At 50.8% G+C, this 12983-nt stretch overlaps 1 protein-coding gene across 1 annotated transcript; it reads right to left on the bottom strand.

The window, feature by feature from the left end:
* Nucleotides 1-262: 262 nt before the first annotated feature.
* UBE2Z (ubiquitin conjugating enzyme E2 Z) lies at nt 263-11949 on the bottom strand. The gene is made up of 7 exons (XM_075774941.1): nt 11530-11949; nt 9923-9995; nt 7984-8171; nt 5957-6068; nt 5234-5346; nt 4605-4695; nt 263-2791 (listed from the first exon to the last, which is right to left on the bottom strand). The coding sequence occupies exons 1-7, from the start codon at nt 11850-11852 to the stop codon at nt 2621-2623; spliced, it is 1071 nt and encodes a 356-aa protein (XP_075631056.1). The 5' UTR covers nt 11853-11949; the 3' UTR covers nt 263-2620.
* Between the last annotated feature and the right edge of the window lie 1034 nt (nt 11950-12983).

The following is a 12983-nucleotide window of genomic DNA, read 5'->3' as shown; positions in this document are numbered from 1 at the left end:
TTAATAGGACAAATTCATACTTGCTTACCTCCAAACTTTCTCCTCTCTTGTGGGTGGAAATGCCACTTACCATTACAGACAACTAATTACCCTGTCACAGCAAGCGGAAAACTATCTAAGCTGCTATTGCAACTGCAGTCTCAGAGGATGCAAACGTGACTCCAGCTAACAATCTCAGAGTGACACTGAGAAACTGTTCTGTAGTCCTCTCTGCTCTGTGAATGGGTTGTTGTTCCACTAAGGAGTACCACAGTCTAGATTCTGCCAAAACAAACTTTATTGCACAAAAAAAAATCTTATGTACAATAGTATATAAACAAGGTATCTTAGAGTGACTCTTGTGCATATATTTTCAACTCAATTAGGTCTAAAAATCTGTTGCTAAAACATCTCTGCCTAGAGCAGTCATTTGAGGATTGTCACTTTGAAATGGAAACATTCAGAAATGGTAGGACAGACAACATTAGAGCTAGAAAACTAATACTTCTCTTTTACAGCCACATGCTAGTTATGTGAATAGTGTCCACAATAAGGCATTTTCTTGTTTCGTTGTATCGGTGGATGGTAACGCCACATGCATCACAAACAGATTTCAGAACCAGCTCTGCCCTGGGAAGGCAGCAGAGTCACAGCTCTACCCACAATGCTACTGAGTGGTGAAAAACAACGTGACATTTACAATGGGATTAAAGAGGCAGTAAAGCAGCACACAGCTCATGACTTCTCAGGAGACCCCTCTGCCTCCCCGAGACCCCATTTTGAGGTGAACACCACTTTATTTACTCTCAGCTGCTGTATGTGTTGAGCGAGTCCTACGTAAGTTCAGCTTTCCCTCAAGGGAAGACAGGGTTTAAGTCTAAATCAAGCTAATGACAGACCCAGGGGAGTTTGCTTGCTAAAGAGAAGAAAAAAGAAAAAAAAAAAAGGTCCCAAGTTGTTAAACGGCACCTTAACAATTCAGAAATGTTTCCACCTTTCAGCTTTTCAGAGCTGCTTAAGCAGCAGTGTGCAGGCTTCCGAGTTCTGCAAGAGTGGATATCAACCACAGAGACTGAAAATAATTCACTGACGCATGGGGCATTGCCTTTCTGACCAGCGCGCGGCAGGGGTCTCCTGGCCCCTCTTCCTGCACTTTTTTGAGAACAAGGATGACTGCAGTGGAAGTTCTCCCACCACTGTCAGGAGTCTGAAGCAGGGTCAAGCTGGTGGGAAGGTGTTTAAGGAAACTGGGAGAGGGCCCAGGACAACGTGCAACTTTGTGCTTAGCTTTCTATCAAAGCTCCCAGAAAAATAATTAAAAAAACCCAAGTAGATTAAGCTCTTTATCAACGAAACATTATACTGCTCCAATCAATCATGGCCAGGCTCATTTACCTGGAGAAACCGGGTATTTCACCTCCACCCAAGTTACATCTTTGATGTAATGGCACTCGCAGCCAGCGGACACCTCTCCGAGTGGCCAGCCTTCGCTCACAGTAAAAAGCTGCTGTTTAAAACATTCAAAGCACTGAAGTGTTAAACTCTACAATACTCGGCTAGCTTGCGCTCGGCCAAGTTTGGCAAAGGAATTTGTCAGTAACCTCTGAAGAACTCCACCCAGAAACGGTGGCTTCGTTAGCTAGAATTGCCCCTTATTCTAGCGTTGCAATGTGATGGATCAAGGTAGCAGCGGGGAGTGAGGTGGCAGGAGGAAAATAAAATGCTACACTGAGTAGAGAGGTGGAAAGCAAAGAGTATTTCAGTTAAGGACACAAAACAGCTCCGTTCAGAGCAGCCAGAATAAAATATTTCTCAAATGCTAAATTCAAATCAATGCCTTGAAAAATAATACACAAACTGGACTTATTTTTAAGTGCTCCCTCCATCTCTGAGCAATGATTTCCTCACCTTCCCTTCCCCAAAATGCCAGAATGAACACACCTGCACTGGATTCTTGCAGTTTCCACTTTTCATCTGCCCCTTTGTGCCTGAAGTCTCAGTGGACAAAGTCACCCAGGGCTTGAGTAAAGCTTTCAGAAAGGAGCCCAGATTCCACCACTGCTCTTTATCTTTGGTCTGTCTAGAACAGTGTCTAGAAGAAAGACATCAGGTAGATGGGCTTCCACAGAGCAGGGAGGCTCCATCTCTCCCAACCTGCACAAAAAGGTTTCTCCTGGGCACACGGTCCGTGGGCCCTGTCATACCCTGGACCCAAAACGCTCCCACAGCTACAGCTCCACGTTCAGCATGGCCCCAGGGAAGGGCTCACTGTCTAGGAACAGAAAAGCTGTAAAGAGGAGTCGCAGTCTAGATCTCATTCTTTAATCAAATGGAGAAAAAAAAAAAAAAAAGAAAAAACCCAACCAGTGTAGGTGTTTCCAAAAAAAATAACCTGATGCCACATGCTCCGGCTTTCTAGCATAGTAAGTACCTTTTAAGAGTAGCCTGTCACAAGCTTGGCTTTGTCTAGCATGAAGTCGTCTCGTTCAGCGTTATCCACCAGAGCAGTAAAAGGAGACAGAAGATATCCTGCAGTTTTCTCCGCTCTGGCGTTGGTTTGGTTGTCGAGTCTGTCAGGGGTACTCTAGAGTGTGAAGACAGAACATCCCCACGGCTTGGCCTCTCCACTGTTAACACAGCTCTAAGCTTTAGAGCAACCTTGAGTGTCTGTCTCTGTCTCGGAGGAGCTGCTCTCAGAGTCTATTTCTGTACTCTCCTGCTGGTGTTTCTCTTGCACCTTCTGCCGAATTCCTTGCAAACGCACTAATAGGGACTGATAGTCAAAGTGGCCTCGTTTTTCACCAAAAGGATCCTGGAAGAAAACCATAGATAAGCCTATTAATACAGACCGTTATCCTTCCGGCAAAAGGCAGAAAGAAAAAAGCAATTGGGCAACAAATGGTCACAGACTTAAGGGTTAAATCCCATCTTATGTCGGAGAGAGGCCCCTAAACTTTCCCCTGTGGCGGCAGAGGGTGAAAACTGATGGTAATTTCTGTTTGGAGTCTCTTTTGGGAAACCTTACAAACCCAAGCAAACTTCAGAAACAGATGAAAGGCTGGGCAGACATGGGTTGGATTTCTACCAGCAGCTTTGAAGAAGTAAACTATTTCAAAGATTTGGTCTCAGGCCTGCTCCAAGGAGGCAGGGAAAGTATTACAAATGAAAACCCCTAAAATCCAGAGGCCAAAGACTTGACCACACTTTATATTAGAGCTACAGACCCTTTCCAAATGAAAGCATCACTATTCTCAGTTTAAATCAAGGCCCCAGCTGAGGTGCAGCCAAGTCAGAGGCAGAAAGTCTTTGGAGATTACGTAGCATTTGCTGCTTTTATCCCCGTCCCAGGTCAAAGATGGATTGCCAGGGCTATATGTCCCGTCTGATGGGAATCTTTGGTACAAGCCCCAGAGCTAACAAGACAGCACATCTGGCAAGCACTCAACTGATACTGAGCCTGGAGTGACTTCATTTTAAATAAAAGGTGAAGACGATGACAGCGCCATCTCTCCAGCATGCTGCGTGCATGCTGCGTTCATGCTTCCTGCACTGCTCTTTACAAGTGAGCAGAAAACAGACCACGGCAGTCACTGCCTCTGGGAACTGAACACAACAGAGTCCCAAGCCACAGTCCATAAACCCGTGGGGACAGCAGCTGAGCCCTGGCTCCTTGGAGAAGAAACAAGAGCAGGCCACCCCTGACAATCCTCTAATGTCGCTGAACTTCACTACACAGCCTTCAGTTCAGTAGTCTGCAGACACAGACCTTCCTTATGGGAATTTCTCACTCCCAGCATCAACTCCTCTGCTTTAGGAGCACTTTCAGTTTATGAATTACAGAGCCAGTGAAGGCATTGACAGGAAAAAAGGGCTCAGAGACACAAGATCATTAAATCAACCACCTCCATCTTTTCTTAGCAGTGGTATTTCTCAATGAGTCAGACGAGGTGGCTGATGAGGAAGACACATCTGTTCACATGCAAATAGCTCAGCAATCTATTCTTTTAAAGTCTACTTTCCTGCAGAAACAAGCTCCTGTATTCAACCTGTCTAGATGTGTCTGTGTATTGTCGCTCTTCCCCCATCCCTTCCTCCTCCAGTAACTTTTGACTCAGCCACTTTCAACCTCATCTGACAGAACAAGGAGCATCAGAGCAAAGTTCCTATCTGCTGTATGAGCAAGGGAACCTCAGAAAAAGAGAAACGCTGCCAGCGCCCCAACAGGAAAGTGCTGCTATGGAGTTCAGTTGCCACCAGCATTGGATAACCTGCATGTGCCCTTCCTGCTTAACCCCAAATCCACCTGAAAGCAAACAGTTCTGGTTCCACTGCTGACAGAAGTACCCGCTTGCCTGGAGAGTGGCTCAGGTCCAGCACTCCAAGAAGTCTAACGGCCTTGAAAACACTGTGCGCGCACTCTGAACTTGGGGAAGGTAGTGGTTTGTCCACAGGAACGTCTCAGGTCTCAGTTTCACGGCTGATTCAAAGTTGGAATATACATTTCATAGAAAAGATCCAGATCCATGCCACGTACCTCTAGGTGGTGGCACATTGTTGTTTGTCACTAACCACACACCCTTATCTAAGGTAGTGTGTTATCAACAAGCAAATTGTCTGCCACCCACCTGCATTGTCTGTCCTTGGAGATAAAGTCTCTCTTTACACACCCCTTCGTAGAAGTCATAGTATTCCATGAAGGATTTCTCCATTACTCCCCTGAACGCAACAAGAGAGCGTTTTGTCAACACAAAATGACAGCGTTACAACGGTCACATCATTCAGGGTCACCCCATCCCACCGAACTCGAGTCCATGTCACCATCGTGGGCACCCATACAGGGTGTTCCAGACAACTAACAGGGTACGGCGGGGCAGGACAGAGTGAAACAAACTGCAGCGTCGCTGCAGCTGAAGAGATTCTGCACGTGCTTCCGCAACAGCTGTGCTCCCCTCCCTCCGAGGTTTGGGTTTTTCCCCCCCTAAGACAAGGCACATTTATTCTCAAACACAAGTCAGAGGATGCAGCCATTGTGCACACTAACACAGCCTCTGTCACTGCTCAGCTCCTCGGCACCACATCGATGCAGCCATCCACTTCAAGGCAAATAAAACAACTCTTTGCTGGACCAAGGAGAGTGAAAGTCTTGCTCTTCCCTGAAGCAACTCTCAGGATTTCAGGAAGGGCAGCCAGAGAAGTTGAGTCTGCTTCCCCACACCCACTTTCTTAAGCTCCCTCCCATGCCTCCCTTCCATACCGTAGCGGCTCAGGACAGGGACACTTTCCTTCCAGCATGTCACACACTGCTACCCGGATGGTCTCATGCCGAATGCACTCGTTATAGTTCTTGCTGTCCCCGGGGTGCCTCTCCTGGAAACAGAATTTGGGCCAGTGAGTCCATGCGACGGGAATGGCTCTTCGTCTCTCCCTCCTGGGCCCAATGAATTTCACTGGTGCATGAACCTACTACAGCTTTGTCTGTTCTGTGTATGCTGAGCTAATTTATACTGCAAACGAAAAGATGGCCACATTTTACATGTCTCCAGAGCCTTGGACTCACACAGCTGTGGAGACAGGTCAACTGATAAAGTCAGCACAGAAACCTGCCTCTCTCCGAGATGCTGGAGACCATGAAAACCTGAGCAGTTTGGTTCCTGCATGACAACAGGTCCCAAGAAAGCCATTTCAGGAGTCATGTAGCAGAGAAATGAAGAGCCATCCCATCTCCCCGGCAACTTCTCAAATGCCTCTTGTTCTTCTGTTACCTTACACGTACGTGAGCGAGACAGCCTCCGGTTCAGAGCTGGCTTGTAACTCCCCCTCAAGCTCTGACTAGAGGCAGAGCAAGCTGGAAAAGAGCCAAGCGACATAACCCACTTTTGTTCCCATTTCCAGAACGGGATTTGCCACCAGGAGCAAGGTGTAGAGGAAGAGAGACAAATAGCTGCAGAACCAGAGACAATGCACCTCAAACTCTCACCTGCTCAAAGCCGGGTTCGTTGTGATACGGGTTCTCAGTCATCAGAGACTGGATGGAGATGAGGACTGAAGAGATACTCTGTGCTGGGCTCCACGCAGGCCCGGTCCAAGTGCTGAGGCATTAAAACAGAAAAGCATCAATTAACAACGCAGGACTGGCCCAGTGAGCGCTATCCCTGCAACTACCAAAGGTCAGAAAGCTTGGGAAACCACATCTACACCTTACAGAAACGTGACAGGAAAAGAAACAGATGCTACAGATACAGAAAGCACTGGACGCTGAGAAAGTTTTCAGGGTCAAAGTTGTTTATTCTCTCAACCAAATGAGTACTTTAGCTTGAGCAAGACAAGAGAGGCTGGTAAACTTCACTCCACTGCTAAGACACACAGGGCATCACACGAGTTGCGGAAAAATAACATTTCCAAGCATTTTACAGGGCACCTTAAAGCTATGGCTATCATCTCGCACAGCAGCCCGGAGCAACACAAGCTACCAGCACTACCATATGTCAAAACCAACAACTCTTTAAGAACTGAAATCTGATTTTCAAGACTCAAACAAGACCACCATTGTGCAGTCTGTAATGCAGACACTCAGGTCAACGACTGCCATCAAAAGCACTACCGGATGCTCTGCTCTACCCATACGCACAGGGTAGCAAAAAACCTTTGCACAGAACAGCATAAGCAGAAAAAGCTGTTCTGCTGCTTGCCCTTAATATCCTAGTTCCAGATACAGCCCTGTCTCCCTGTGAGCTGAACAAGGATGCGCTGACCCACATATGCTCTTCCTAAATCCTTTCATTCGCAGCTCCCTCTGTGCTTCCCATTTCTGCAAAGGCCGAGGCTCTTTGTTCACTCTTCAATAATTTAGCTTCCATGCCAGGGTTACAATCGCAAGAGCAGCAAGGCAGCTTGCGCGGGAGCTGCTGGGCATTCAGACCCCCAAGATACCACCATGCCCTACACATCTCGGTGTTTTGCAGGCATTAGCATCCAGCTCACTGGATGAAGGAAGACTCCTACGCTGAGGAAGGTGCTTCCCAGCACAGTGCAGCTCTCGCCCAGCCTTGGGACAGTATCTATCGGCTGGCGGGTATCAGCTACTCGGACCAACTTTGGTGTAAGTGGCACTGCTGAAACCACCCCGGCAAAGGCAGTCTTCTAACCGCAATGGCGCTCAGACTCTCGCTGGTTGATCAAATCCCTACAGCAATCCAAACCATCGCTGCCCCTTCCTCACCTGGCTGCCGTTACTACCTCTCTGTGGCAGAAGGCACCAGGTACGGCAGGCATCAGTCCAGAGTCTCAGCAAAAGCCTTTCTTTACCAGCAACTGAAAGTGTCACAGCTGGGGTTGGGAATATCACACCACGGCCAGGGTTCCTCTGGCAGAGCCCTCAGAGCCATTCAATCGACCTGGACTTTCACGTGTTTAAAAATCAAGCAGGTGAATAACAAGAATTTGCAGCAGTGCAGCCTGTTGGAACAGGCAGCACAGGAGCAGCGCTTGTAAATCATTACACCCACCGCTCAGCCCCACACGCTGCGTGTAGGTGGAAGCCCAGAGCAGTCAAATGGCTCTCAAGGAAGTTCTTAGCGGCCTTTAATTTTATTTATTTATTTTTAAACCCACACAGAGAGAGGAAATTAAAACCACAAAAACCTACATTCAAAGAACATTAAGGATCAGGCTGCAAAGCAAAAAAAGCAGAAGAAACGCAGTGCTCGGGCTGAGGCTTTGCAAGCGGAAGCAGGAGAAAAGCGACGGCGTCCACAGAACTTCATGCTTCCCCTGCTCTGTTCTCGGGTGCTTTTAAAGACAGGTTAGACTCTTATTCCAGTAGAGGAATTTGTGCTGCGTTATGACTCTGATTCTGCACACGACTTCACAGAAGCATAAAGGTGCATCCAAGCACGCGTCTGGGGCAAAATCAGGGCACGACGCGCCGAGAAGGATGCGCGAGGCAGAATACAGCCTGCAGCCACCTCCTGATTTCCCATCAAAACAGCCAAAGTCTCCTCTTACCCTAGAATACTCAGGCAGACTTTCCCATTGCGGTAGAAGTTGGGGTTAAACCTCACTGTGTTATTTCCCGTTGTCATCAGTTTGACCCTTGGTGGGTGGATGGGATAATCTGGAGGACAGCGAAACAGGAACAAGAAGAAACCCCCTTCATAAGGCGTGTCAAATGGGCCTGTGATCAATGCATGAATCTGGAAAACAAAAGCCCGTCTTGCGCACCACTTCAAAATTGTGCAGCACCGTCAAATCCTCAACAAAGCCAACCGAAGGCAAGAAACCTCCACCCAGGCAGCAGCACGGAGGCAGCATCTTCCACAAGCACACGCCATGTGCGGGCCATCCTTAACCCTCCCTCCTTCCCCCGTTAGCCAGAGCCACTGCTGCGCACTTCTCTTCCCCTCTGCCACGCTCAATGTGCAAAGCAGGTTTCCAGCGCGAGGTTTGGCCAGAGTCCACAACAGCTGCCTCTCATACATCTCTATACAGCCCAAACCAGACTGAATCACAGTTCAGCTGGTAAGCGCTGCTTTAAAAAAAAAAAAAATCAAATATGAAAAAAAATCTAATTTTAGAAAGAAAAAAAATTCAGAATTTCTGCCAAAACTAGAGCATTCCTCCATTTTATGGTCTCGTGCTGATTTGTTTCGTCTTATTGAAACCAATCGCTCAATTTCCTCTGCCAGGATCCAAAATTAAGACCCTATTCTCTCCATGCTAATTACCCTCAAAGATCCCAACTGTATACCAGAAAATCTACTCCCTTGGGGCTAGCAAGGAAGCTTACTCCCCAGGTGATCCCAGCCATCTCCTTTAATGATCCTCCCTAGGATTTCACCCAAGGCTGGTGTTCTACAAACTTGCATTTCCCTTCAAGGGCATTTTGGCACTTTCAGCTTCCAACGCCGAGGGTGGCCGGGTAAGTGCCCCAGGTGGGAGCTGCCTGCGGAGACACTCCCTGCCTGCTGCCTCCAAAATCCCAGGGGGCCCTGAGCCAGGCGCTTACGTGGGGAATTTAGGGGAATCTGAGGGAACGCCACGTTTGTCAGAGGGGTGGGAGAAGTGCGCAGCAGAGGAAAAAAAAAATCAAAGCGACCCCACAGACACACACACCTCTCAGAAACTGGCACAGCCAAACCAGGTGACACTGGCTGGAGAAAGGGCAGCACCAGCCAAGAAACACACTGGATGAAGAACACCATTTGAGCAACCTCTGCCTCCCGCTCACTGCATCCTCTCTGACGTAATCTGAAACTCCCAGTCCTGGAAAACACCCCCCCACACACACACCCCCCCCGAAAGGCAGGAGGGGAAGATACGGGTCAGGAGAGGCCGTAGCCATGCCTGTGTCCCGAGGGAGCAGGTCTGCTGGAGCTGCTGCATGGGTCAGACCCTGGCACTTGTGAGGACCAGACGGGCAGCTCCCCAGGGCACAGGGTCTCGCTGCCAGCTCACAACAATTAAACATCTCCAGTTTCCACAGGCAGATTATAGACACTCCAGCACTGCTTGTGGCAATGGAGGTTTCTTATTTCCAGCTTCCTTGAGAAGCCCCCCATGACCAACAGCTTTCCATGGAGCTCTCTCTTCTGAGCTGTTCTACTGATTGTTTTTAAGCACTGGAAGGATGAAACGAGCTGAATCAGAACCCCACTGGTTCACAGGGCCACTAAAGCAGTGCTGGCTTTACCTGTGGAAGTTCTTCAGATCCCTGTGACAGTATCTCTCCACAGAGCCAGTTTCCTTGAGAGCCTCCTCCCATTTTAAATGCAGCCCATCTCAACGTCAACAAGAAAACTGGAGCCTCATTACGCTCTTGTGAGACTCACCACGAGTTCTCTCAAAACATTAAGGGAATATGCCATTTGGGCAAACCCTTAAAGCAGCCATCAACAGCAACATACAGAAAAGCAGAAAGTTGAACCAGCTCCAAATCTTCTCTTACCTTGGTCATGTCATGGGGATCAGGCACAACAAACATTCCCGGGGGCGGCTCCTTGTAAATGGACATGATATCCCTGAACAATGGAAACAGGAATTAGTCAAGATCTCCCCTGGCGTTCATCAGCCCATGCAACGTTCTAGACGACAACTCTGTGCACGGACACAAAGGGACAGACTTTTAAGATTGAAACTTGCAACTCGTAAAGAGCTGGACATTTTGCTTTTGCCTCTGACTCTTTTCTGGCTGAGGTCTTTCAACTAACCCAAAAAAAAGCTGAGGCATTTCAAGAGCACAAGCAGCATTCAATTAATACATACGCGAGGCATCACCCCAAGCACACCTTGACTACCTGCCACCTTGTATTCTGCCGCAGATCGCCTCCAGCAGGTAAAACTTCAACTACAAACTTCCCCTAAGGTAGGCATTTAGAAGTTCTCTTAGGTGAAGTTTGCTGTTTAAAGGATGACTTTCCTGCCCCGTGTTTTCCCTCTTCGCGCTCAGACTATTTACAGGAACCCTGTCGCATACCCAGTCATTTGAGTTCCCCAAACATACCGTGACTCAACTGCCTTAGAGACAAATTTGGGGTTAATCAGACAGCGGGTTCAAGAGTTGTTAGGATGCAAATACACACACAACTTGATCAAAACACCCTCCTCTCCTTAGGAATGGGGACTAAATGAACCAAAGTCACAAATCACCTACAACTCTGTGCAGATTGCAGGTAAACCAAATAGCACCCGTTACCTTCCATCGCCAAAAAACCTCCCTCCCATACTTGGAGCTGCGCTGAGCTCCAGGACAAGCTCCCGCTTGGGAAGTGACCAGAGCTCTGAGAGGTTTCAGGGTGAGAAGTGCGAGAGCGACAGGAGAGCCTCGCCTTCCCGCCTACCCTTACGAGGTTGGTGCTTTTGGCATTTGGATTGGAAACTGCCCAAATATCTGGTGCCATCTTTGGAAGACATTATACAAGATCTAGAACAAGGATGAGCAAGAGCCTGGCAGGCAGCGATACTTGCTCTGAAGGAAGAGGAAGAACTTGTTGAAACAGCGCCAGCACGTCTAACAATACAAGAGCATATTGCTCGTTATATCAAAGGCTATCGACGCGCCGAGTTTCACCAGATGATCCTTTAAAGAGTCGGAGCAGCCAAACGGGTGGGCACCGGCAGGAAGGAGGATTGCAGACGGAGAAAGAGACCCCGGGTGGTGGTTCGGGGGTCCACGGCTCCAGGGCAGGCGAGGTGCGAGGCTCCATCCTCGCCCAAGCACCGGGGCAAGGAGAGTCTCGGGGCACGGTGGGGACCGGGTCTGTCCCCAGGCCCGAGCCCCGGTCTCCAGGGCCGCTGGTGAGGGGGTGGTGAGGCCCAGGGGACGGTTACCGCCCCGAGGGTACCGGGGACGAGCCAAGCGTCTCTGCCGCGAACCCGCTCCCCGCCCAGGCAGGCCCCCCCCCCCCCAAAACACCGGGCAGGGCGACGGGGGTTCCCCGGCTCACAGCTGGCCAGGCCCGGGGGCGGGGGGGCCCGGCGAGGACCGGGGCCACCCCCGGGTCGCTACGGGAGCCGGCCCCGGGCAAGCGCCCTCAGCGCCCGGGGCTCTCTCACCGTTTGATCCGCAGGAGGCAGGCCGGGCTGGGCCGCTCGCTGTCCCAGTCGCCGCTGACCGTGGGGTCCCAGAAGGCCGAATGCGTGAGGAGCGCGGCCCCCGCGGCCGCCGCCGCCGCCGCGATGGGGGCCCCGCCGCTCCCCGGGGCGACGCCGGCGCCCGGCGTCGCAGCGCTGAAGCCCGCCGCCGCCCACAGCTCGGCGGGGATGAAGACTCCGGGGCTCCCCGCGCCACCGCCCGGGCCGGCCGAGGCGCCCCCGCTACCCGCCGCCGCCAGCACCGCGGCCGGGGCCGCCTCCTCAGCGGCCGGACTCTCCGCCATTCCGCGCCCGGCCTCGGGGAACGCCGCTTCCGGGACTCCGCACCAACGAGTCCGCCGGCCAGAGCGGCTCCCGCCCCGCGCCTCCACCAGCGATCGCCGGCCAGAGCGGCGCCTCCCCCGCTCCCCCCTCCCACTACCGGCGCAAACTCTTCGCAGCCGCCCGGCGCCAGAGCGCCCCTTCCACAGAGACGCCTCCTCGTAGGCTAGAGTGTACCGCTGGGAGCAGCGCGCCCCCTGCCGCGCGGGGGTGTTCCCAGGCTGGGAGGCGGCAGAGCCCGGTGCCGAAGGCGCTTTTACCCGGTCACAGCAACGGGAGCTACGCACGCACTGCTCCGTAGGTGCGAGCGAGAATAGCCGTAAGCAGCCCAGACGCGCGTAAGGGCCGAGCGCCCCCGCAGCGGGGGGACACGCTGGGCCCCAGCCCGGCATCTCCCCTCTCCGGCTCTGCCAGCAGGCCTCCTTCGAGGAGGTTTTAGATGTTATTTTTTATTTCAGAGCCACGTTTCTCCAAGAAAGCCCAGGGACGGGAGCTTGGAGAGTCAAGTCCTTCCCCAGGCGTTACAAACGAGGGGACGGCAGTCCCTCACCACCACCAGACCCGAGGGGCTCTGGGCAGAGTGGCGGCGTTAATTCAATTACCTAAAGCAGATAATGAGACAAGCTCCCCCCATGCTCACCTTCCTTAAAGGCACAGCTGTCTCCCCACAAAGGCCAAGATCCTGGTTAGATTGTACAATTTCTCCTCCCTACTATCCTCCAGACTCTAAACCAGCTGCAGCACAGAACTGTTGGAGGGGGAAGGGGAAGAAAAGTAACTCAGCGGTGGAGCGTTGTGTAAACCCATGCTTTGGGGAGGCACAGGAACAGCGTGACCTTGAACCCAGCTCTTCTTTGTGAAAGAAAATTCGCAAGAAAAATCGCGTGCTTACTGGCAAGTTAGTTATGCAAACGCTACTGACACATTTCCAAGCACGCTCACCCGTACCCATCACCTTTTCTACATACTGTCTTCCAGATTAAAAAAAAAAAAAAAAAAAAAGAAGTGCAGCATGTTCAACAACAGCACATGGAAAAAAACCCCACTTTGTCAGCCCATCTAAAAGTGTTTGCTTTACAAGGGCAATGCTTATT

Source organism: Balearica regulorum, chromosome 24, assembly GCF_011004875.1.
Source record: "Balearica regulorum gibbericeps isolate bBalReg1 chromosome 24, bBalReg1.pri, whole genome shotgun sequence".
NCBI lineage: Eukaryota > Metazoa > Chordata > Aves > Gruiformes > Gruidae > Balearica > Balearica regulorum.
This window is presented reverse-complemented; position numbering and strand designations above follow the sequence as displayed.

Bases quoted from the DNA above. Each gene is read 5' to 3' on its own strand.
- UBE2Z (XM_075774941.1), bottom strand. From the start codon at position 11,852: ATGGCGGAGAGTCCGGCCGCTGAGGAGGCGGCCCCGGCCGCGGTGCTG. The intron at 6,069-7,983 runs GTAAGAGGAGAC...TTAATGCCTCAG, and splicing joins GTCTGCCTGAGTATTCTAGG to CACTTGGACCGGGCCTGCGT. The intron at 4,696-5,233 runs GTATGGAAGGGA...TGTTGCGTTCAG, and splicing joins CCCTGTCCTGAGCCGCTACG to GGGAGTAATGGAGAAATCCT.